Source organism: Oncorhynchus masou, unplaced genomic scaffold (assembly GCF_036934945.1).
Source record: "Oncorhynchus masou masou isolate Uvic2021 unplaced genomic scaffold, UVic_Omas_1.1 unplaced_scaffold_1270, whole genome shotgun sequence".
Classification (NCBI taxonomy): Eukaryota; Metazoa; Chordata; class Actinopteri; order Salmoniformes; family Salmonidae; genus Oncorhynchus; species Oncorhynchus masou.
In genome coordinates, this window is record NW_027002532.1 from 19,544 (window position 1) to 44,965 (window position 25,422).

Below are 25,422 nucleotides of genomic sequence, written 5' to 3' on the forward strand. Positions count from 1 at the left end.
TCCTCTCTCGTTCCCTCCTCTCCTCTCTCGTTCCCTCCTCTCCTCTCTCGTTCCCTCCTCTCCTCTCTCGTTCCCTCCTCTCCTCTCTTGTTCCCTCCTCTCCTCTCTTGTTCCCTCCTCTCCTCTCTTGTTCCCTCCTCTCCTCTCTTGTTCCCTCCTCTCCTCTCTTGTTCCCTCCTCTCCTCTCACGTTCCCTCCTCCTGTTCCCTTCAGTTCCGTTCCCTCCTCCTGTTCCCTTCCATCCTCTCCAGCTCTTTATTCTTTCTGCTCTTTGTTTTATTGGGTCATTTTCCATTCCTCCTCTCCTCGGAATTCCCCATTCATCTTCCCTCTGTCCGGTCCAACTCACCCCAGCTGGAGAAGACATCATCACGCCATTGCAGCCTCAACCAGGAACCAGCCTTCTGAATCTTTACCGTTGTTGGCTGGCTGGGTAGCTCACTAAACCCCCGACCATATGACTGCTTTTGGCTGGCTAGGTATCTCACTGAACCCCCGACCATATCACTGCTGTTGGCTGGCTAGGTATCTCACTGAACCCCCCGACCATATCACTGCTGTTGGCTGGCTAGGTATCTCACTGAACCCCCGACCATATCACTGCTGTTGGCTGGCTAGGTATCTCACTGAACCCCCCGACCATATCACTGCTGTTGGCTGGCTAGGTATCTCATTGAACCCTCGATCATATCACTGCTGTTGGCTGGCTAGGAATCTCACTGAACCCCCCGACCATATCACTGCTGTTGGCTGGCTAGGAATCTCACTGAACCCCCCGACCATATCACTGCTGTTGGCTGGCTAGGTATCTCACTGAACCCCCCGACCATATCACTGCTGTTGGCTGGCTAGGTATTTCACTGAACCCCCGGCCATATGACTGCTGTTGGCTGGCTAGGTATTTCACTGAACCCCCGGCCATATGACTGCTGTTGGCTGGCTAGGAATCTCACTGAACCCCCCGACCATATCACTGCTGTTGGCTGGCTAGTAATCTCACTGAAGCCCCGACCATATCACTGCTGTTGGCTGGCTAGGTATCTCACTGAACCCCCCGACCATATCACTGCTGTTGGCTGGCTAGGTCTCACTGAACCCCGACCATATGACTGCTGTTGGCTGGCTAGGAATCTCACTGAACCCCCCGACCATATCACTGCTGTTGGCTGGCTAGGTATCTCACTGAACCCCCGACCATATCACTGCTGTTGGCTGGCTAGGAATCTCACTGAACCCCCGACCATATCACTGCTGTTGGCTGGCTAGGTATCTCACTGAACCCCCCGACCATATCACTGCTGTTGGCTGGCTAGGTATCTCACTGAACCCCCGACCATATCACTGCTGTTGGCTGGCTAGGATTCTCACTGAACCCCCGACCATATCACTGCTGTTGGCTGGCTAGGTCTCACTGAACCCCCCGACCATATCACTGCTGTTGGCTGGCTAGTAATCTCACTGAACCCCCCGACCATATCACTGCTGTTGGCTGGCTAGGAATCTCACTGAACCCCCGACCATATCACTGCTGTTGGCTGGCTAGTAATCTCACTGAACCCCCGACCATATGACTGCTGTTGGCTGGCTAGTAATCTCACTGAACCCCCGACCATATCACTGCTGTTGGCTGGCTAGTAATCTCACTGAACCCCCGACCATATCACTGCTGTTGGCTGGCTAGGAATCTCACTGAACCCTCGACCATATCACTGCTGTTGGCTGGCTAGGTATCTCACTGAACCCCTCGACCATATCACTGCTGTTGGCTGGCTAGGTATCTCACTGAACCCCCGACCGACCATATGACTGCTGTTGGCTGGCTAGGAATCTCACTGAACCCTCGACCATATCACTGCTGTTGGCTGGCTAGGTCTCACTGAACCGCCGACCATATGACTGCTGTTGGCTGGCTAGGTATCTCACTGAACCCTCGACCATATCACTGCTGTTGGCTGGCTAGGAATCTCACTGAACCCCCCGACCATATCACTGCTGTTGGCTGGCTAGGTATCTCACTGAACCCTTAATGTCTGACCTCAACTAGACAGAACAGAGAGGAGAGCAGAGCTCCAGAAACAAATGCTCTCCTCTCCTGTTCCCTCCTCTCCTCCAAATCATCCTCCAACAACACGGGGGCATTGTCATGCTGAAACAGGAAAGGGCCTTCCCCCCGTAACCCAAATCATCCTCCAACAACACGGGGGCATTGTCATGCTGAAACAGGAAAGGGCCTTCCCCCAACTGTAGTCATAAAGTTGGAAGCACAGAATCATCTAGAATGTCATTGTATGCTGTAACGTTAAGATTTCCCTTCACTGGAACTAAGGGCCCTACCCCGAACCATGAAAAACAGCCCCAGACCATTATTCCTCCTCCACCAAACTTTACAGTTGGCACTATGCATGCAGGGAGGTAGCGTTGTCCTGACATCCGCCAAACCCAGATTCATCCATTAGACTACCAGATTGGTGTAGTGTGTTCATCACTCCAGAGAACGTGTTTTCACTGCTCCAGAGTCCAATGGCGGTGAGCTTTACACCACTCCAGCTGACGCTTGGCATTGCGCATGATGATATTCGGCTTGCGAGCGGCTGCTCCACCATGGAAAACCATTTCATGAAGCTCCCGATGAACAGTTTTTGTGCTGACGTTGCTTCCAGAGGCAGTTTGGAACTCTGTAGTGTTGCAACCGAGAACAGACGATTGAAACGCGCTTGGTGGCCCCGGACTGTGAGCTTGTGTGGCCTACCACGTCGCGGCTGAGCCGTTGTTGCTCCTAGCCAATTCCACTTCAAACTAACAGCACATACTGTAGGTATAGTATTTTACTGCTCTGTAATTATGTTTTGGATAACCTTATTTACTGTTATGTATTGATTTCTACCTCACATTATTTTCCGCTCGACATGTGATGCAGAACGCCGGAAGAATTATCATTTAATTACCACAGTGAATTTTTGTAATGTGTCAATTAATCCCATAAGGGATGGGTTGCCAATTGGCTATTTGACACAAAAATAACATTGAATTAATTCATTAATACAGTTGACCGGGGCAGCTCTAGCAGGGCAGACATTTGATGAACTGACTTGTTGGCGGTGCCACGTTGACGGTGCCATGTTGAAAGTCACTGAGCTCTTCATTCTACTGCCAATGTTTGTCTATGGAGATTGCATGGTTGTGTGCTCGATTTTATACACCTGTCAGCAACGGGTGTGGCTGAAATAGCCAAATCCACTAATATGAAGGGGCGTCCACATCCTGCTGTACATATAGTGTATCAATAACTATGATGGGTGAAATTAAATACACCAATCAATACACTTTGGTAACTTAATCATTTTTATTTAGGTTGAGCAGTTAGGAGAAGTGTGGATTATTGTCCACCACATACCAGTTGTTGTACGACGTTGAAAGAGTTAAGACCGACATCGACACAACAAGTCCGTTGAAATGTGTCGCTAGGCTACATTCTGGATCGTCGACCAACGACCAAACCGCCTCATTACTACGACTCCTTGTTGTTTGAGTTCAAAACATCACTTTTTTTTAAAAAGAAACTTAAAAGAATATATATATATATTATAAACAGAAACAGCCTATATCTAGAAGATGGCATTATGACCTAGAAGAAGTAAACGCATGATCTGGGTAAGATAGGATGATTTACATAAAGGAGAGTCCAATGTCCTTTTCTCCCTCTCCACTTCTCTCTTCCTCCCCCTTTCCTAATGGAATGATCACGGCTCCCGGCACATAGGAAGTCCTTGTGATGTGAAGTCTCTGAGTGTATGTACTGTGTGTGAGTGTGTTTAAGAGGCAGCCAGGGCCTTAACCAGGTAGAGCTTGTCTCCCTGCTCGCTGGTGAAGATGGGAGCCTTCTTGTAGTGATCCACCAAGTCCTCCAGAGAACTGAACTTCCTCTGGCCAATGCAGTACAAACCATCCTTCAGCTGAACCTTGAAATGCTTGTTCTTCCCCTGGGCCTTCAGAGAGATGGAGAAATCACTGGGCTGGTGGGAGGAAAGCAGGGGAAGGGTGGGAGAGAGAGATAGAAGGGAGGGAGGGGGAGACAGAGAAACAGAAAGAGAGAGAAAGAGGGAGGGAGGGGAGGCAGAGAGCAAGAGAGAAGAGGGAGAGGAGAGAGGGAAGGAAGGGAGGGAAGAGGGAGAGAGAGAAGAGGGAGGGGGGAGAGAAACAGAAAGAGAGAGAAGAGGGAGAGAAGGGAGGGTAGAGACAGAGAGAGAAGAGGGAGGGGGGAGAGAAACAGAAAGAGAGAGAAGAGGGAGAGAAGGGAGGGTGGAGACAGAGAGAGACGAGGGAGGGGGGAGAGAAACAGAAAGAGAGAGAAGAGGGAGAGAAGGGAGGGTGGAGACAGAGAGAAGAGGGAGAGGAGAGAGGGAAGGAAGGAAGGGAGGGAAGAGGGAGAGAAGGGAGGGAAGAGGGAGAGGAGAGAGGGAAGGAAGGGAGGGAAGAGGGAGAGAGAGAAGAGGGAGGGGGGAGAGAGAAAGAGAGAGAAGAGGGAGAGAAGGGAGGGTGGAGACAGAGAGACGAGGGAGGGGGGGAGAGAAACAGAAAGAGAGAGAAGAGGGAGAGAAGGGAGGGTGGAGACAGAGAGAAGAGGGAGAGGAGAGAGGGAAGGAAGGGAGGGAAGAGGGAGAGAAGGGAGGAAGAGGGAGAGGGAGAGAGGGAAGGAAGGGAGGGAAGAGGGAGAGAGAGAAGAGGGAGGGGGGAGAGAGAAAGAGAGAGAAGAGGGAGAGAAGGGAGGGTGGAGACAGAGAGACGAGGGAGGGGGGAGAGAAACAGAAAGAGAGAGAAGAGGGAGAGAAGGGAGGGTGGAGACAGAGAGAAGAGGGAGAGGAGAGAGGGAAGGAAGGGAGGGAAGAGGGCGAGAAGGGAGGGAAGAGGGAGAGAAGGGAGGGAAGAGGGAGAGAAGGGAGGCAAGAGGGAGAGAAGGGAGGGAAGAGGGAGAGAGAGAGAAGAGGGAGGGGAGAGAGAAACAGAAAGGAGAGAGGGAAGGAAGGGAGGGAAGAGGGAGAGAAGGGAGGGAAGAGGGAGAGAAGAGGGAGAGAAGGGAGGGTGGAGACAGAGAGAAGAGGGAGAGGAGAGAGGGAAGGAAGGGAGGGAAGAGGGAGAGAAGGGAGGGTGGAGACAGAGAGAAGAGGGAGGGGGGAGAGACAGAAAGAGAGAGAAGAGGGAGAGAAGGGAGGGTGGAGACAGAGAGAGAGAAGAGAGAGAGAGGGAAGGAAGGGAGAGAGAGAAGAGAGGGAGAGAGCGGGTCAATAAAAGCTGTAAACTGAGCAGACAGTTAAAACACATGGCTCAGCTGGGATGTTGTTAGTCATCCTGCGATATGAAATGAATCCCCAGCTCTGAGACATTGTTCCTACAGTCCTTATGTCACCACTAATACCTCCACCCTCTCTAACCGCTGACAGCTCTACAGCAACATTACACTAACCACCTCCGGTCAACACAATGCAGGAATGATGGCAGCAGACAGGCTGAACTGTCAGGATCATGACAGAGTACTAATGGAGCTGTAGACGTAGAGACAAACGTTGAGATAAACAGATGGAAGAGATGACCTATCGTTTGTTTGCTCTAGACCTTCTAGATGAGTGTGGAATGTCTCTGATGAGGAAGTCTACACTGAGCTACAGATGGCTGTATAGCTCTCTACAGATGGCTGTATAGCTCTCTACAGATGGCTGTATAGCTCTCTACAGATGGCTGTATAGCTCTCTACAGATGGCTGTATAGCTCTCTACAGATGGCTGTATAGCTCTCTACAGATGGCTGTATAGCTCTCTACAGATGGCTATATATCTCTCTACAGATGTCTGTATAGCTCTCTACAGATGGCTGTATAGCTCTCTACAGATGGCTGTATATCTCTCTACAGATGGCTGTATAGCTCACGGCTGTATAGCTCTCTACAGACGGATGTACAGCTCTCTACAGATGGCTGTATAGCTCACGGCTGTATAGCTCTATAGATGGCTGTATAGCTCTCTACAGATGGCTGTATAGCTCTCTATAGATGGCTGTATAGTTCTCTACAGATGGCTGTATAGCTCTCTATAGATGGCTGTATAGCTCTACAGATGACTGTGTCGCTCTCTATATGGCTGTATAGCTCTCTACAGATGGCTGTATAGCTCTCTACAGATGGCTGTATAGCTCTCTACAGATGGCTGTATAGCTCTCTACAGATGGTTGTATAGCTCTCTACAGATGGTCGTATAGCTCTCTACAGATGGCTGTATAGCTCACGGCTGTATAGCTCTCTACAGATGGCTGTATAGCTCTCTATAGATGGCTGTATAGCTCTCTATAGATGGCTGTATAGTTCTCTACAGATGGCTGTATAGCTCTCTACAGATGGCTGTATAGCTCTCTACAGATGGCTGTATAGCTCTCTATAGATGGCTGTATAGTTCTCTACAGATGGCTGTATAGCTCTCTATAGATGGCTGTATAGCTCTACAGATGACTGTGTCACTCTCTATATGGCTGTATAGCTCTATAGATGGCTGTATAGCTCACGGCTGTATAGCTCTATAGATGGCTGTATAGCTTTCCACAGATGGCTATATAACTCTCTATAGATGGCTGTATAGCTCTCTACAGATGGCTATATAGCTCTCTATAGATGGCTGTATAGCTCTCTACAGACGGATGTACAGCTCTCTACAGATGGTTGTATAGCTCACGGCTGTATAGCTCTATAGATGGCTGTATAGCCCTCCACAGATGGCTATATAGCTCTCTATAGATGGCTGTATAGCTCTCTACAGATGGCTGTATATCTCTCTACAGATGGCTGTATAGCTCTCTACAGATGGCTGTATAGCTCTCTACAGATGTCTGTATAGCTCTCTACAGATGTCTGTATAGCTCTCTACAGATGGCTGTAAATCTCTCTACAGATGGCTGTATAGCTCACGGCTGTATAGCTCTCTACAGACGGATGTACAGCTCTCTACAGATGGCTGTATAGCTCACGGCTGTATAGCTCTATAGATGGCTGTATAGCTCTCTACAGATGGCTGTATAGCTCTCTATAGATGGCTGTATAGTTCTCTACAGATGGCTGTATAGCTCTCTATAGATGGCTGTATAGCTCTACAGATGACTGTGTCGCTCTCTATATGGCTGTATAGCTCTCTACAGATGGCTGTATAGCTCACGGCTGTATAGCTCTCTACAGATGGCTGTATAGCTCTCTACAGATGGCTGTATAGCTCTTTACAGATGGCTGTATAGCTCTCTACAGATGGTTGTATAGCTCTCTACAGATGGTCGTATAGCTCTCTACAGATGGCTGTATAGCTCACGGCTGTATAGCTCTCTACAGATGGCTGTATAGCTCTCTATAGATGGCTGTATAGCTCTCTACAGATGGCTGTATAGCTCTCTATAGATGGCTGTATAGTTCTCTACAGATGGCTGTATAGCTCTCTATAGATGGCTGTATAGCTCTACAGATGACTGTGTCACTCTATATGGCTGTATAGCTCTATAGATGGCTGTATAGCTCTATAGATGGCTGTATAGCTCTCCACAGATGGCTATATAGCTCTCTATAGATGGCTGTATAGCTCTCTACAGATGGCTATATAGCTCTCTATAGATGGCTGTATAGCTCTCTACAGACGGATGTACAGCTCTCTACAGATGGTTGTATAGCTCACGGCTGTATAGCTCTATAGATGGCTGTATAGCCCTCCACAGATGGCTATATAGCTCTCTATAGATGGCAGTATAGCTCTCTACAGATGGCTATATAGCTCTCTATAGATGGCTGTATAGCTCTCTACAGACGGATGTACAGCTCTCTACATATGGCTGTATAGCTCACGGCTGTATAGCTCTATAGATGGCTGTATAGCTCTACACAGATGGCTATATAGCTCTCTATAGATGGCTGTATAGCTCTCCACAGATGGCTGTATAGCTCTCTATAGATGGCTGTATAGCTCTCTACAGACGGATGTACAGCTCTCTACAGATGGTTGTATAGCTCACGGCTGTATAGCTCTATAGATGGCTGTATAGCTCTCCACAGATGGCTATATAGCTCTCTATAGATGGTAGTATAGCTCTCTACAGATGGCTATATAGCTCTCTATAGATGGTAGTATAGCTCTCTACAGATGGCTATATAGCTCTCTATAGATGGCTGTATAGCTCTCTACAGACGGATGTACAGCTCTCTACAGATGGCTGTATAGCTCACGGCTGTATAGCTCTATAGATGGCTGTATAGCTCTCCACAGATGGCTGTATAGCTCTCCACAGATGGCTATATAGCTCTCTATAGATGGCTGTATAGCTCTCTACAGATGGCTGTATAGCTCTCTACAGATGGCTGTATATATAGCTCTCTACAGATGGCTGTATATATAGCTCTCTACAGATGGCTGTATATATAGCTCTCTACAGATGGCTGTATATATAGCTCTCTACAGATGGCTGTATATATAGCTCTCTACAGATGGCTGTATATATAGCTCTCTACAGATGGCTGTATATATAGCTCTCTACAGATGGCTGTATATATAGCTCTCTACAGATGGCTGTATATATAGCTCTCTACAGATGGCTGTATATATAGCTCTCTACAGATGGCTGTATATATAGCTCTCTACAGATGGCTGTATATATAGCTCTCTACAGATGGCTGTATAGCTCTCTACAGATGGTTGTATAGTTCTCTACAGATGGTTGTATAGTTCTCTACAGATGGTTGTATAGCTCCCTACAGATGGCTGTATAGCTCACGGCTGTATAGCTCTATAGATGGCTGTATAGCTCTCTACAGATGGCTGTATAGCTCTCTACAGATGGCTGTATAGTTCTCTACAGATGGCTGTATAGCTCTCTATAGATGGCTGTATAGCTCTACAGATGACTGTGTCGCTCTCTATATGGCTGTATAGCTCTCTACAGATGGCTGTATAGCTCACGGCTGTATAGCTCTCTACAGATGGCTGTATAGCTCTCCACAGATGGCTGTATAGCTCTCTACAGATGGCTGTATATATAGCTCTCTACAGATGGCTGTATATATAGCTCTCTACAGATGGCTGTATATATAGCTCTCTACAGATGGCTGTATATATAGCTCTCTACAGATGGCTGTATATATAGCTCTCTACAGATGGCTGTATATATAGCTCTCTACAGATGGCTGTATATATAGCTCTCTACAGATGGCTGTACATATAGCTCTCTACAGATGGCTGTACATATAGCTCTCTACAGATGGCTGTATATATAGCTCTCTACAGATGGCTGTATATATAGCTCTCTACAGATGGCTGTATATATAGCTCTCTACAGATGGCTGTATATATAGCTCTCTACAGATGGCTGTATAGCTCTCTACAGATGGTTGTATAGTTCTCTACAGATGGTTGTATAGTTCTCTACAGATGGTTGTATAGCTCCCTACAGATGGCTGTATAGCTCACGGCTGTATAGCTCTATAGATGGCTGTATAGCTCTCTACAGATGGCTGTATAGTTCTCTACAGATGGCTGTATAGCTCTCTATAGATGGCTGTATAGCTCTACAGATGACTGTGTCGCTCTCTATATGGCTGTATAGCTCTCTACAGATGGCTGTATAGCTCACGGCTGTATAGCTCTCTACAGATGGCTATATAGCTCTCTACAGACGGCTGTATAGCTCTCCACAGACGGATGTACAGCTCTCTATAGATGGCTGTATAGCTCTCTATAGATGGCTGTATAGCTCTCCACAGATGGCTATATAGCTCTCTATAGATGGCTGTATATCTCTCTACAGATGGCTGTATAGCTCACGGCTGTATAGCTCTATAGATGGCTGTATAGCTCATGGCTGTATAGCTCTATAGATGGCTGTATAGCTCTAAAGATGGCTGTATAGCTCATGGCTGTATAGCTCTATAGATGGCTGTATAGCTCTATAGATGGCTGTATAGCTCACGGCAGTATAGCTCTATAGATGGCTGTATAGCTCTCTACAGACGGCTGTATAGATGGAGTTATAGATAGCAGTCAGGACTCACCGATGACTCAGAGTCTCTGATGAGGAAGTCTCCCTCCACTCCTCTCTGGTTGAGAGCCACCTCTGCCTGATGACGTGTCACCTTGCCATAGTACCATGGCTTCCCAGCAAACCTCCCCACCGTGGCTGGAGAGATGTAGTCACAGTCGGGCGTGGGCGGCCCCGCGGGGCCCAGTGAGGCATTCTGGGTAGTAGAGTCCTGCTGGGGAGGCAGCACAGTGACGTAGTTCTTAGGCACTAGTCCCAGCTGTCCATCTGCTTTACGGCACTTCCACCACTCAGGGTCGTTGTCTGGTTTCTCTACCACCTCCATCACCTCTCCCTTCTCAAAGTTGAGCTCCTCGTCGTTCCCCGAGCTGAAAGGGTACAGCGCCTGCACCGTATGGAGTACCCGGTTCCCGTTAGACACACTGTGAACCACTGCTGCTAGCTTCTCAGTCAGCGACCCTGCCGGGTCTCCCAAACCTCCTCCCCCCGCTGTCCCGTCTGCGTCCTCTGTCACGTAGTTGGAGGGGAACCACCCGGAACGCCCCTGGTACCCCCCACGCCACCAGCCGTCGCTACACTTCTCCATGACGATAACGTGGGTGCCCTTGACCAACGAGAGCTCGTCCTCCCGCTCGGCGGTGTAGCTGAACTTGACGAGCGCCGGCAGGTTGAGGTCGTACAGGCGCTCGCCGTTGTCGGAGTACATGTCAGCGTCTGCGTTGGAGGCAGTGTCACGCATCCCCGTTTTCCGCTTCACCTTCCCAATGCCTGTTGGGAAACACCAGGAAAGGTTGTTACTGAGAGGTTATTCAGACAGTTACATTATGGTCTGTTAGGAGAGATACACCCTAAGCTCTTATAAAGAGTCATTCTGATACCTGTGTGATCGGTAATATAACAATAAATGCTATATGCCAGTGTTTCCCCTCAGTACGTGGAGTAGCTAGCCAGGCTGAACAATCTCTATATTGGTGGCCTCTGGTTTACTGGTCTGGTATCTCAGGCTTGTAAAAGGGGAGGTTATTTCAAATCAGACAGACTGTTTGATTGGTTCTCATACAGTATGCGCGCTATTAGCATGCGCAACACCCCCTACGCTTCCTCATAAATTTGCTACGCCCCCATTAGATAGGTAAACAAGCTAAGCTAAAGTTAGTCTAGTTAGTCAAGCTGGTCGAGCTAGGCTAGTTAGGCTATTTAGTCCAGTTGGTCTAGCTAGTCTAGCTGGTATAGTTAGTGTAGTTAGTCTAGCTGGTCTAGTTAGTCTAGCTGGTCTAGTTAGTCTAGCTGGTCTAGTTAGTCTAGCTAACTAAAACAAAGGAGAAAAACTCAGTGATGGATCTTTCTGAAAAGGAGATACTGCCACAGAGTGAGTAACCACCCATTTAGGGATTAAAACAGGAACTAGGAGCGTGTTGAGCCTTTGGGGAGTACGTATTAGTGGTCTTGCCAACAGGCTTTGGGGAAAAGCCTAATTTCCCAGCTAGCTAGCTCTATTCTTCAAGAGGCTAGGAAAACAGCCTTGAATTTTGACAGTCATGTCCCTGCTAAAGACTGTGGTGGACGGAGGACACAAATCCACCAGGCAACAGCCCTGGGTCTGAGTGGTGGTTCTGGAGGAAAACAAGAACGCTATATGAGAGGGTGCATGAGACCTTGTCTTCGAGAAGTCTGGAAATCTGGTTGGGGAAGACTGGGAGAGATGAATAGGCCCAATTAAGCAGCTATTTTCCCGAGAAGGATGACACAAACTACTGGATTCGTTATCCCTTTCATGCCCTGCCTCCAGTCCACATACCGATATCTAAACAAGACAGCCTCATCGAAACAAGCGGTTCTGTGAAAATGTAATTTAATCAGAGGCCACTGCCAGATTTCTGGATTGGGCTGCGCTCAGAGTATCCTGCCTTGGCAAATTGTGCTGTTAAGACACTGATGCCAATTGCAACCACGTACCTATGTGAGAGTGGATTCTCGGCCATCATTAGCATGAAAACTAAATACAGGCCCAGACTGTGTGGGAAATGATTTAAGACTGAGACTCTCTCCAATACAACGCTGCAGAGTTATGTGCATCTTTTCAAGCCCTTCTCATAAACCTGTGGTGAGTCATTCACCATTTTCGATGAACAAATAACATTTTATATGTAAGATGGCTAAATAAAGAGCAAAATTATTGATTATTATTTGTGCCCTGGTCCTATTAGAACTCTTTATCACATCCCACGAGCCGGGTTGTGACTAAAACTGAGGGTGGGAATTAAGAATCTGTGGCCTACTGTTTACCACAGTCAGCAATCTAACAACAGTATCTTTCTGGAGGGGTCAGGGCTCAAAACAAAAACATGAGGAGCCATGTTGAAAAGGCATCACTTACTATAGATTATAACCCATGTCGACAGTCTATTTTACCAGGGGCCATCACCACTCATAGATATTGTCTTACTATGTCAGTGTTCTGCCATGGCCAGCAAAGAGCCCGGATCTCAATCCCATTGAGTACGTCTGGGACCTGGTGAATCGGAGGGTGAGGGCTAGGGCCATTCCATCCTGAAAGGTCTGGGAACTTGCAGGTGCCTTGGTGGAAGAGGGGGGTAACATCTCACAGCAATAACTGGCACATCTGGTGCAGTCCATGAGGAGGAGATGCACTGCAGTACGTAATGCAGCTGTTGGCCACACCAGATACTGACTGTTACTTTTGATCTCTGGTTTACTTGTCTCGTGCGATACCATGGACATATCACTATGTTGTATGATTTCTGAATTGCTAAGAGCACCACGTGTCTGCTGCAAAGGACCAGAGAGAGCCATGAGGAAACTAGTTTAGCTCAGTCATGGAAGTAGAAGAGCTAAAAGAAATTGGCTCCCTATTCAAAAAAGAAAAGAAAAGGAGAACAAGCTATGAAGAAAACATACTGGAGTTTTGGTGCAGGTACAGCCATCCAGCAAAACGATACAACAAAATATATCGTAAAAAATAACTATCGATTTTCCCCTAGTGCCCAGTCTAGTGGTTCTACATCCAGCCTCTCTGCCCAGACTGGAGCTTACTAGCTGCCCGACCCCTGGCCTCTACCTCGTGTAGCCTAGCCAGCTCTACCTCGTGTAGCCTAGCCAGCTCTACTTCGTGTAGCCTAGCCAGCTCTACCTCGTGTAGCCTAGCCAGCTCTACCTCATGTAGCCTAGCCAGGCGCGTTACACCCTAGTAGCCAGGGAGGCTGAGCTGATCTTTGGCAGGGCCCGCGGTGAAAATGGTGTTACCAGATAGGAATGTCTTGGCAGACCAGGCGAGCTCTGACCTCCCCGTCTTACCAATACACACACACACACACACACACACACACACACACACACACACACACACACACACACCTTGGTGAGACATTTGTTGACTCCAACCCTGTCTCTCCAGGAACAGGGTTGGAGTTAAAACCTAGAGGAGGGTCACTGTCCAGGAACAGGGTTGGAGAACAACCATCAAATAAATATGGATAATTTCTATCAATCTTTGAAATGTATCAGCCCTTAACAATTCCCAGAAGATATTTATATAAACTGTACAGGGCTCTGTAGTATCAAACAGATGCTAGACATTGACAGCCATATAATGTTTGTTAATATGTCCAATTCTAAAATACAGGGGAGTGTACACTATTTAATGCTAACTCAAGAGAACTGGGTATTCAACAATCATTGTATATGGTAAAAGTAAAACATATATATTATGAACAGTGTAGTTCAGTGTGTTCGAGTGCGTCTCAGGTGTAGAGACACACAAGTGCAGAGAAATGTCGCTTCAGATTGTTACACCAGATAATGTAATTTACCCAAAGAGTTTTTCAGAAATCTTGTCTATTTCAAGTCTTCTCTCATTGATTGAGACTCCAAAGTGCTGCATGTTATGATGACAGAGACATGTTTCAATCAATGAGTGAGAAGACTTGAAATAGACACAATGGCGGCGCACACCTTGTTGGATACAATACTGGAGCAAAAAATGTGTTTATTTTAATAACGGAGCATTTTCTAAATTCAAACTGATGCCCTGCAACTGAACACAGACGTTTTGTGAGACTCCTGTTTCCCCGAATCGAGGACGAAGACGGCATCGCTAAGGTTGGTTGAAGACTCTATGCTACAACAAACAGTACCTACCATTTAACTTCCAGTAATGGACACCAACAATATGTGATTAAATCACACTAACTGGTGTAACAGTCTGTGGCTAAGATAACTGGTGATCAGCAGATGATGGGAGAGGTGGTCATGATGAAACTGCCATTCACAAAGGAGCACACTAAGTTCACGATATACTTGCACAGCTGTGGGAGGAGTGTTGTCATGATCAAACTGCCATTCAGCTCCTCATGAGTCATCTGCTTGAAATCCAGCATAATGTCTAATCCGTCTAGAGGGAAACAGTTCTGCTACAATGACACACAGCAGGCAAAGAAATTATGTTTCAGTATCTAGAATCCATTGCAGGAAGAAGCCCAGGCACCACAAGGTATAGTCTGGAAGACAAAAACTATACTCTATTGTACAGTTTGAACAACAGTTGAACCGTGCCAGCTTAACTTTAACATTAGGGACTAGTTGAACATGCATAAATGTGCACAGGCAAAGGGATTACAATAAGACAAATATCTAGCCTAATAGGAAGCAATATGGCATAACCCTCAACCATTGCACAGTAGCCAGAACATACAAATGAGTATGTAGGCAGACAGCATCTACCTATAGCCATGTCTATCAGGCATGCTCAGGCAAATATTTTTTATAGCTACAGTTATAAAAGAGGTATTTACAATCGAGATACAAAAGATCTCTGATTGTAAAACCTCTTATATTTTTAGTCATAGATATGGTTACTGGTAGTTGGTTAGCTAGCTAGCTAAGTTAGCAAACAGAAAAATTATTTGATTTCTCCCCCACTGTATGTCAGTCAGCAATACACAATATGGGTTTCAGTAGATAAACAAAAGTTAGCTAGGTGGCTTACAGGAAAAATAACTTACTGAGCTAGGTACCGTATTTGTCATCTGACCTCTTAGTGCTGACATCGGCTGAGGCTTCATCGGTTGAGCTTCTAACTTCAGCTAAATTCAACTCTTTGTTTTGAATCCTCTTCGCTATATTCAGGTTGAAACATGTATGGTTGAATGTCACCATGTAGCTAATAGATGCGCCATAGTCAAATTCGTGTTGATGAGAGAAATCACTTGAAGCCGTTGAGTCTGGTCAGTTCTTCGAGTTTTGTCCAATGGACTGTTACTGTCCACCTCCTTTAAAAAAAAGGCTGCCTTGGGGGAGGGGCAAGGCCGGAGCACGAAGCACCGCCCAACCAAAGTTGTCGTCTTTCAAACACAGGACCAAATGTGTCTGCTTGTATATTTAGCAATGAATCCGCCGGTAGGAACATCACTGAAAGACATCCAATGGCTCTATCAAACATGGACAACCACATCTACACAACAAAAACGTATAGTGCGACCAACATAACATTGAGCCTTCGCGAAATGCCACAAAGCAGGACTACATTTATTTTTTAATCTCAGAAGCTGTCAAATGGTGTATCATTCAGTGTGTGAAGCTCTGACCTTGCCTTCCTCACTGTCCTAGAAATGCCTCAGACATTTAGGGTGTCATATATAGAACTTGGTTTATAGTGGATCTTTAGGGTGTCATATATAGAACTTGGTTTAATATTGGATCTTTAGGGTGTCATATATATAACTTGGTTTAATATTAGATCTTTAGGGTGTCATATATAGAACTTGGTTTAATATTGGATCTTTAGGGTGTCATATATAGAACGTGGTTTAATATTGGATCTTTAGGGTGTCATATATAGATCTTGGTTTATATTGGGTCTTTAGGGTGTCATATATAGAACTTGGTTTAATATTGGATCTTTAGGGTGTCATATATAGAACTTGGTTTAATATTGGATCTTTAGGGTGTCATATATAGAACTTGGTTTAATATTGGATCTTTAGGGTGTCATATATAGAACGTGGTTTAATATTGGATCTTTAGGGTGTCATATATAGATCTTGGTTTAATATTGGGTCTTTAGGGTGTCAAATATAGAACTTGGTTTAATATTGGATCTTTAGGGTGTCATACAGTATATCACAAAAGTGAGTACACCCCTCACACTTTTGTAAATATTTGAGTATATCTTTTCATGTTGACAACACTGAAGAAAGGACACTTTGCTACAATGTAAAGTAGTGAGTGTACAGCTTGTATAACAGTGTAAATTTGCTGTTTAGGGTGTCATATATAGAACTTGGTTTTATATAAAACTTTTGTTTCTACAAGGTGAAAATAGTGTTATCACACTGAGCATCAAGGGAATTGACTCCCTCTTCCTCCACTATTCAAAACAACCACTTTGCATTAAAACAGCATGGAAGCAGAGACTAAATGCTGTATTTGCCTGGCTGGATGCTCAGTCCCACACACACACACACACACACACACACACACACACACACACACACACACACACACACACACACACACACACACACACACACACACTCCCTGCCATGCTACTATCAGGTAGTTATGGAGGTGAATGGTGGTTTGCATCCTCTGGTGTGATAGGAAGATGAGCTTAGTGGAAGATAAGAGGAGGTATCTAGGGCAGTTCATTTTTTAAACTTTTCTTTCCCAGGGGCAGCTGCCCACACAAACCGGTTGACCCAGAGACCACGAAAACATGCTAGCAAAAAAGTCTAAGTAAGTATCATGTCTTATCACCAGGTGACTGAAAATGGCAAGTAATCAACATTTTAAAATGAATAGATTTGGTAGACAGTTTATTAGTTTCACCTTCCCCAGTTAATTGGAAGTGTAAACTAAGTCTAGTTTGGCAGTTTTAAAGGTCATTTCCTGCACATTGCTCCAGACTTTGACCATTTAGTCCCATGTTGTGACCATTTGACTTGGCTGTGTGATAATGGTTGTACTGGTGTGAGCTGCACATTGCTCCAGACTGTGACCATTTAGTCCCATGTTGTGACCATTTGACTTGGCTGTGTGATAATGGTTGTACTGGTGTGAGCTGCACATTGCTCCAGACTGTGACCATGTTGTGACCCTTTGACTTGGCTGTGTGATAATGGTTGCACTGGTGTGAGCTGCACATTGTTCCAGACTGTGACCATGTTGTGACCCTTTGACTTGGCTGTGTGATAATGGTTGCACTGGTGTGAGCTGCACATTGTTCCAGACTGTGACCCTTTGACTTGGCTGTGTGATAATGGTTGCACTGGTGTGAGCTGCACATTGCTCCAGACTGTGACCATGTTGTGACCCTTTGACTTGGCTGTGTGATAATGGTTGCACTGGTGTGAGCTGCACATTGCTCCAGACTGTGACCATGTTGTGACCCTTTGACTTGGCTGTGTGATAATGGTTGCACTGGTGTGAGCTGCACATTGTTCCAGACTGTGACCATGTTGTGACCCTTTGACTTGGCTGTGTGATAATGGTTGCACTGGTGTGAGCTGCATATTGCTCCAGACTGTGACCATGTTGTGACCCTTTGACTTGGCTGTGTGATAATGGTTGCACTGGTGTGAGCTGCACATTCTCCCTGGTCACCTAAATAAAACCGTCATTTTCGGGGCGGATAGAACCATGCATTTGTTAAACAGCAAAGTGCATCATCCTCATGATTCCTGTAATAACAGTGTCTTCCTGCTGCTGTGCCTGTCTATAATGTCTAAAAATCCCATCACACACACACACACCACCATTCAAAAGTTTGGGGTCACTTAGAAATGTCCTTGTTTCTGTCCCGAAACAAAGACCTTCCGTCTGAAACTCGTCAGCCTTCATTTCTCAGAAAAATAACAGACGATTTAATGCGAGAAATTGCCAAGAAACTGAAGATCCCTTCACAGAACAGCGCAAACTGGCTCTAACCAGGATAGAAAGTGGGAGAGGCCTCGGTGCACAACTGAGCAAGAGAACAAGTACGTTAGAGTGTCTAGTTTGTGAAACAGCGCAAACTGGCTCTAACCAGGATAGAAAGTGGGAGAGGCCTCGGTGCACAACTGAGCAAGAGGACAAGTACGTTAGAGTGTCTAGTTTGTGAAACAGCGCAAACTGGCTCTAACCAGGATAGAAAGTGGGAGAGGCCTCTGTGCACAACTGAGCAAGAGGACAAATACATTAGAGTGTCTAGTTTGTGAAACAGCGCAAACTGGCTCTAACCAGGATAGAAAGTGGGAGAGGCCTCGGTGCACAACTGAGCAAGAGAACAAGTACGTTAGAGTGTCTAGTTTGAGAAACAGCGCAAACTGGCTCTAACCAGGATAGAAAGTGGGAGAGGCCTCGGTGCACAACTGAGCAAGAGAACAAGTACGTTAGAGTGTCTAGTTTAAGAAACAGCGCAAACTGGCTCTAACCAGGATAGAAAGTGGGAGAGGCCTCGGTGCACAACTGAGCAAGAGGACAAGTAAGTTAGAGTGTCGAGTTTGAGAAACAGCGCAAACTGGCTCTAACCAGGATAGAAAGTGGGAGAGGCCTCGGTGCACAACTGAGCAAGAGGACAAGTACGTTAGAGTGTCGAGTTTGAAAAACAGCGCAAACTGGCTCTAACCAGGATAGAAAGTGGGAGAGGCCTCGGTGCACAACTGAGCAAGAGAACAAGTACGTTAGAGTGTCGAGTTTGAAAAACAGCGCAAACTGGCTCTAACCAGGATAGAAAGTGGGAGAGGCCTCGGTGCACAACTGAGCAAGAGAACAAGTACGTTAGAGTGTCTAGTTTGAGAAACAGACACCTTGCAGAAGTATTCATCAGCCTTGGCATTTCTCCCATTGTGTTGCATTACAACCTGTAATTTAAATGGATTTGGATTTCATGTAATGGACATACACAAAATAGTCCAAATTGGTGAAATGAAAAAAATATATACTTTTCAAAAAAAAAAAAAAAAAAAAAAAAAAAAAAGGAAAAGTGGGGCATGCATTTGTATTCAGCTCCTTTACTATGAATCCCCTGAATAAGATCTGGTGCAACCAATTACCTTCATAAGTAACATAATTGGTTAAATAAAGTCCACCTGTGTGCAATCTAAGTATATATACACACCTGTTCTGAAAGGCCCCAGAGTCTGCAACAGCACTAAGCAAGGGGCACCACCAAGCAAGTGTCACCATGAAGACCAAGGAGCTCTCCAAACATGGCAGGGACAAAGTTGTGGAGAAGTACAGATCAGGGTTGGGTTATAAAAAATATCAGAAACTTTGAACATCCCAGTAGTAGACCACCGTCTACTACTGGGGACCACCGTCTACTACTGGGGACCACCGTCTACTACTGGGGACCACCGTCTACTACAGGGGACCACCGTCTACTACTGGGGACCACCGTCTACTACAGAGAACCACCGTCTACTACTAGGGACCACCGTCTACTACAGGTGACCACCGTCTACTACAGAGAACCACCGTCTCCTACAGAGAACCACCGTCTACTACTGGGGACCACCGTCTACTACAGAGAACCACCGTCTCCTACAGAGAACCACCGTCTACTACAGGGAACCACCGTCTACTACAGGGGACCACCATCTACTACTGGGGACCACCGTCTACTACTGGGGACCACCGTCTACTACAGGGAACCACCGTCTACTACAGAGAACCACCGTCTACTACTGGGAACCACCGTCTACTACTGGGGACCACCGTCTACTACTGGGGACCACCGTCTACTACAGGGAACCACCGTCTACTACAGAGAACCACCGTCTACTACTGGGAACCACCGTCTACTACTGGGGACCACCGTCTACTACTGGGGACCACCGTCTACTACAGGGAACCACCGTCTACTACAGAGAACCACCGTCTACTACAGGGGACCACCGTCTACTACTGGGGACCACCGTCTACTACTGGGGACCACCGTCTACTACTGGGGACCACCGTCTACTACTGGGGACCACCGTCTACTACTGGGAACCACCGTCTACTACTGGGGACCACCGTCTACTACAGGGAACCACCGTCTACTACTGGGGACCACCGTCTACTACAGAGAACCACCGTCTACTACAGGGGACCACCGTCTACTACAGAGAACCACCGTCTACTACTGGGGACCACCGTCTACTACAGAGAACCACCGTCTACTACAGAGAACCACCGTCTACTACAGAGAACCACCGTCTACTACTGGGGACCACCGTCTACTACAGGGAACCACCGTCTACTACAGAGAACCACCGTCTACTACAGAGAACCACCGTCTACTACTGGGGACCACCGTCTACTACTGGGGACCACCGTCTACTACAGGGAACCACCGTCTACTACAGAGAACCACCGTCTACTACAGAGAACCACCGTCTACTACTGGGGACCACCGTCTACTACAGGGGACCACCGTCTACTACAGGGGACCACCGTCTACTACTGGGGACCACCGTCTACTACAGGGAACCACCGTCTACTACAGAGAACCACCGTCTACTACTGGGGACCACCGTCTACTACTGGGGACCACCGTCTACTACAGAGAACCACCGTCTACTACTGGGGACCACCGTCTACTACAGGGGACCACCGTCTACTACAGGGGACCACCGTCTACTACAGGGGACCACCATCTACTACTGGGGACCACCGTCTACTACAGGGAACCACCGTCTACTACAGAGAACCACCGTCTACTACTGGGGACCACCGTCTACTACTGGGGACCACCGTCTACTACAGAGAACCACCGTCTACTACAGAGAACCACCGTCTACTACTGGGGACCACCGTCTACTACTGGGGACCACCGTCTACTACTGGGGACCACCGTCTACTACTGGGGACCACCGTCTACTACTGGGAACCACCGTCTACTACTGGGAACCACCGTCTACTACTGGGGACCACCGTCTACTACAGAGAACCACCGTCTACTACAGGGGACAACCGTCTACTACAGGGGACCACCGTCTACTACAGAGAACCACCGTCTACTACTGGGGACCACCGTCTACTACAGGGGACCACCGTCTACTACTGGGGACCACCGTCTACTACTGGGGACCACCGTCTACTACAGGGGACCACCGTCTACTACAGGGAACCACCGTCTACTACAGGGAACCACCGTCTACTACAGAGAACCACCGTCTACTACAGAGAACCACCGTCTACTACTGGGGACCACCGTCTACTACAGAGAACCACCGTCTACTACAGAGAACCACCGTCTACTACTGGGGACCACCGTCTACTACAGAGAACCACCGTCTACTACTGGGGACCACCGTCTACTACTGGGGACCACCGTCTACTACTGGGGACCACCGTCTACAACTGGGGACCACCGTCTACTACTGGGGACCACCGTCTACTACTGGGGACTACCGTCTACTACAGAGAACCACCGTCTACTACTGGGGACCACCGTCTACTACAGAGAACCACCGTCTACTACTGGGGACCACCGTCTACTACTGGGGACCACCGTCTACTACAGAGAACCACCGTCTACTACAGAGAACCACCGTCTACTACTGGGGACCACCGTCTACTACTGGGGACCACCGTCTACTACAGAGAACCACCGTCTACTACAGAGAACCACCGTCTACTACTGGGGACCACCGTCTACTACTGGGGACCACCGTCTACTACTGGGGACCACCGTCTACTACTGGGGACCACCGTCTACTACAGGGGACCACCGTCTACTACAGGGGACCACCGTCTACTACAGGGGACCACCGTCTACTACTGGGGACCACCGTCTACTACTGGGGACCACCGTCTACTACAGAGAACCACCGTCTACTACTGGGGACCACCGTCTACTACAGAGAACCACCGTCTACTACAGGGAACCACCGTCTACTACTGGGAACCACCGTCTACTACAGAGAACCACCGTCTACTACAGGGAACCACCGTCTACTACTGGGGACCACCGTCTACTACAGGGAACCACCGTCTACTACTGGGGACCACCGTCTACTACTGGGGACCACCGTCTACTACTGGGGACCACCGTCTACTACTGGGGACCACCGTCTACTACAGAGAACCACCGTCTACTACAGAGAACCACCGTCTACTACTGGGGACCACCGTCTACTACTGGGGACCACCGTCTACTACAGAGAACCACCGTCTACTACAGGGGACCACCGTCTACTACAGGGAACCACCGTCTACTACAGAGAACCACCGTCTACTACTGGGAACCACCGTCTACTACTGGGGACCACCGTCTACTACTGGGGACCACCGTCTACTACTGGGGACCACCGTCTACTACAGGGGACCACCGTCTACTACTGGGGACCACCGTCTACTACTGGGGACCACCGTCTACTACTGGGGACCACCGTCTACTACTGGGGACCACCGTCTACTACAGGGGACCACCGTCTACTACAGGGAACCACCGTCTACTACAGAGAACCACCGTCTACTACAGAGAACCACCGTCTACTACAGGGGACCACCGTCTACTACAGGGGACCACCGTCTACTACAGGGGACCACCGTCTACTACTGGGGACCACCGTCTACTACTGGGGACCACCGTCTACTACTGGGGACCACCGTCTACTACAGGGGACCACCGTCTACTACTGGGGACCACCGTCTACTACAGGGAACCACCGTCTACTACAGGGAACCACCGTCTACTACTGGGGACCACCGTCTACTACTGGGGACCACCGTCTACTACTGGGGACCACCGTCTACTACAGAGAACCACCGTCTACTACTGGGGACCACCGTCTACTACAGAGAACCACCGTCTACTACAGGGAACCACCGTCTACTACTGGGGACCACCGTCTACTACTGGGGACCACCGTCTACTACTGGGGACCACCGTCTACTACAGAGAACCACCGTCTACTACTGGGGACCACCGTCTACTACAGAGAACCACCGTCTACTACAGAGGACCACCGTCTACTACTGGGGACCACCGTCTACTACTGGGGACCACCGTCTACTACAGGGAACCACCTTCTACTACAGAGAACCACCGTCTACTACAGGGAACCACCGTCTACTACAGAGAACCACCGTCTACTACAGGGGACCACCGTCTACTACAGAGAACCACCTTCTACTACAGAGAACCACCGTCTACTACTGGGGACCACCGTCTACTACTGGGGACCACCGTCTACTACTGGGGACCACCGTCTACTACTGGGGACCACCGTCTACTACTGGGGACCACCGTCTACTACAGAGAACCACCGTCTACTACAGGGGACCACCGTCTACTACAGAGAACCACCGTCTACTACAGAGAACCACCGTCTACTACAGGGAACCACCGTCTACTACTGGGGACCACCGTCTACTACTGGGGACCACCGTCTACTACAGGGAACCACCGTCTACTACAGGGAACCACCGTCTACTACAGGGAACCACCGTCTACTACTGGGGACCACCGTCTACTACTGGGGACCACCGTCTACTACTGGGGACCACCGTCTACTACTGGGGACCACCGTCTACTACTGGGGACCACCGTCTACTACAGGGAACCACCGTCTACTACAGAGAACCACCGTCTACTACAGGGGACCACCGTCTACTACAGGGGACCACCGTCTACTACTGGGGACCACCGTCTACTACAGAGAACCACCGTCTACTACTGGGGGCCACCGTCTACTACAGAGAACCACCGTCTACTACTGGGGACCACCGTCTACTACAGAGAACCACCGTCTACTACAGGGGACCACCGTCTACTACAGGGGACCACCGTCTACTACTGGGGACCACCGTCTACTACTGGGGACCACCGTCTACTACAGAGAACCACCGTCTACTACTGGGGACCACCGTCTACTACAGAGAACCACCGTCTACTACTGGGGACCACCGTCTACTACTGAGGACCACCGTCTACTACTGGGGACCACCGTCTACTACTGGGGACCACCGTCTACTACAGGGAACCACCGTCTACTACTGGGGACCACAGTCTACTACTGGGGACCACCGTCTACTACAGAGAACCACCGTCTACTACTGGGGACCACCGTCTACTACTGGGGACCACCGTCTACTACAGGGGACCACCGTCTACTACTGGGGACCACCGTCTACTACTGGGGACCACCGTCTACTACAGGGGACCACCGTCTACTACAGGGAACCACCGTCTACTACAGAGAACCACCGTCTACTACAGAGAACCACCGTCTACTACAGGGGACCACCGTCTACTACAGGGGACCACCGTCTACTACTGGGGACCACCGTCTACTACTGGGGACCACCGTCTACTACTGGGGACCACCGTCTACTACAGGGGACCACCGTCTACTACTGGGGACCACCGTCTACTACAGGGAACCACCGTCTACTACAGGGAACCACCGTCTACTACTGGGGACCACCGTCTACTACTGGGGACCACCGTCTACTACTGGGGACCACCGTCTACTACAGAGAACCACCGTCTACTACTGGGGACCACCGTCTACTACAGAGAACCACCGTCTACTACAGGGAACCACCGTCTACTACTGGGGACCACCGTCTACTACTGGGGACCACCGTCTACTACTGGGGACCACCGTCTACTACAGAGAACCACCGTCTACCACTGGGGACCACCGTCTACTACAGAGAACCACCGTCTACTACAGAGAACCACCGTCTACTACTGGGGACAACCGTCTACTACTGGGGACCACCGTCTACTACAGGGAACCACCTTCTACTACAGAGAACCACCGTCTACTACAGGGAACCACCGTCTACTACAGAGAACCACCGTCTACTACAGGGGACCACCGTCTACTACAGGGAACCACCTTCTACTACAGAGAACCACCGTCTAATACTGGGGACCACCGTCTACTACTGGGGACCACCGTCTACTACTGGGGACCACCGTCTACTACTGGGGACCACCGTCTACTACTGGGGACCACCGTCTACTACTGGGGACCACCGTCTACTACAGAGAACCACCGTCTACTACAGGGGACCACCGTCTACTACAGAGAACCACCGTCTACTACAGAGAACCACCGTCTACTACAGGGAACCACCGTCTACTACTGGGGACCACCGTCTACTACTGGGGACCACCGTCTACTACAGGGAACCACCGTCTACTACAGGGAACCACCGTCTACTACTGGGGACCACCGTCTACTACAGAGAACCACCGTCTACTACTGGGGACCACCGTCTACTACTGGGGACCACCGTCTACTACTGGGGACCACCGTCTACTACAGGGAACCACCGTCTACTACAGAGAACCACCGTCTACTACAGGGGACCACCGTCTACTACAGGGGACCACCGTCTACTACTGGGGACCACCGTCTACTACAGAGAACCACC

General features: G+C 48.5%; 1 protein-coding gene across 2 annotated transcripts in view; it reads right to left on the reverse strand.

Moving 5' to 3' along the window:
- Positions 1 to 3,324: 3,324 nt before the first annotated feature.
- Positions 3,325 to 25,422, reverse strand: part of LOC135530137 (SH2/SH3 adapter protein Nck1-like) — a 78,694-nt gene continuing 56,596 nt past the window's right edge. For both annotated transcript variants that reach the window (XM_064958520.1, XM_064958521.1), the window contains 2 exons: positions 10,061 to 10,815; positions 3,325 to 4,013 (listed from right to left, as the gene is read on the reverse strand). In XM_064958520.1, the coding sequence (XP_064814592.1) occupies positions 3,813 to 4,013; positions 10,061 to 10,815 (956 nt within the window). In that variant the 3' untranslated portion in view covers positions 3,325 to 3,812. The remainder of the gene's footprint in view (positions 4,014 to 10,060; positions 10,816 to 25,422) is intronic.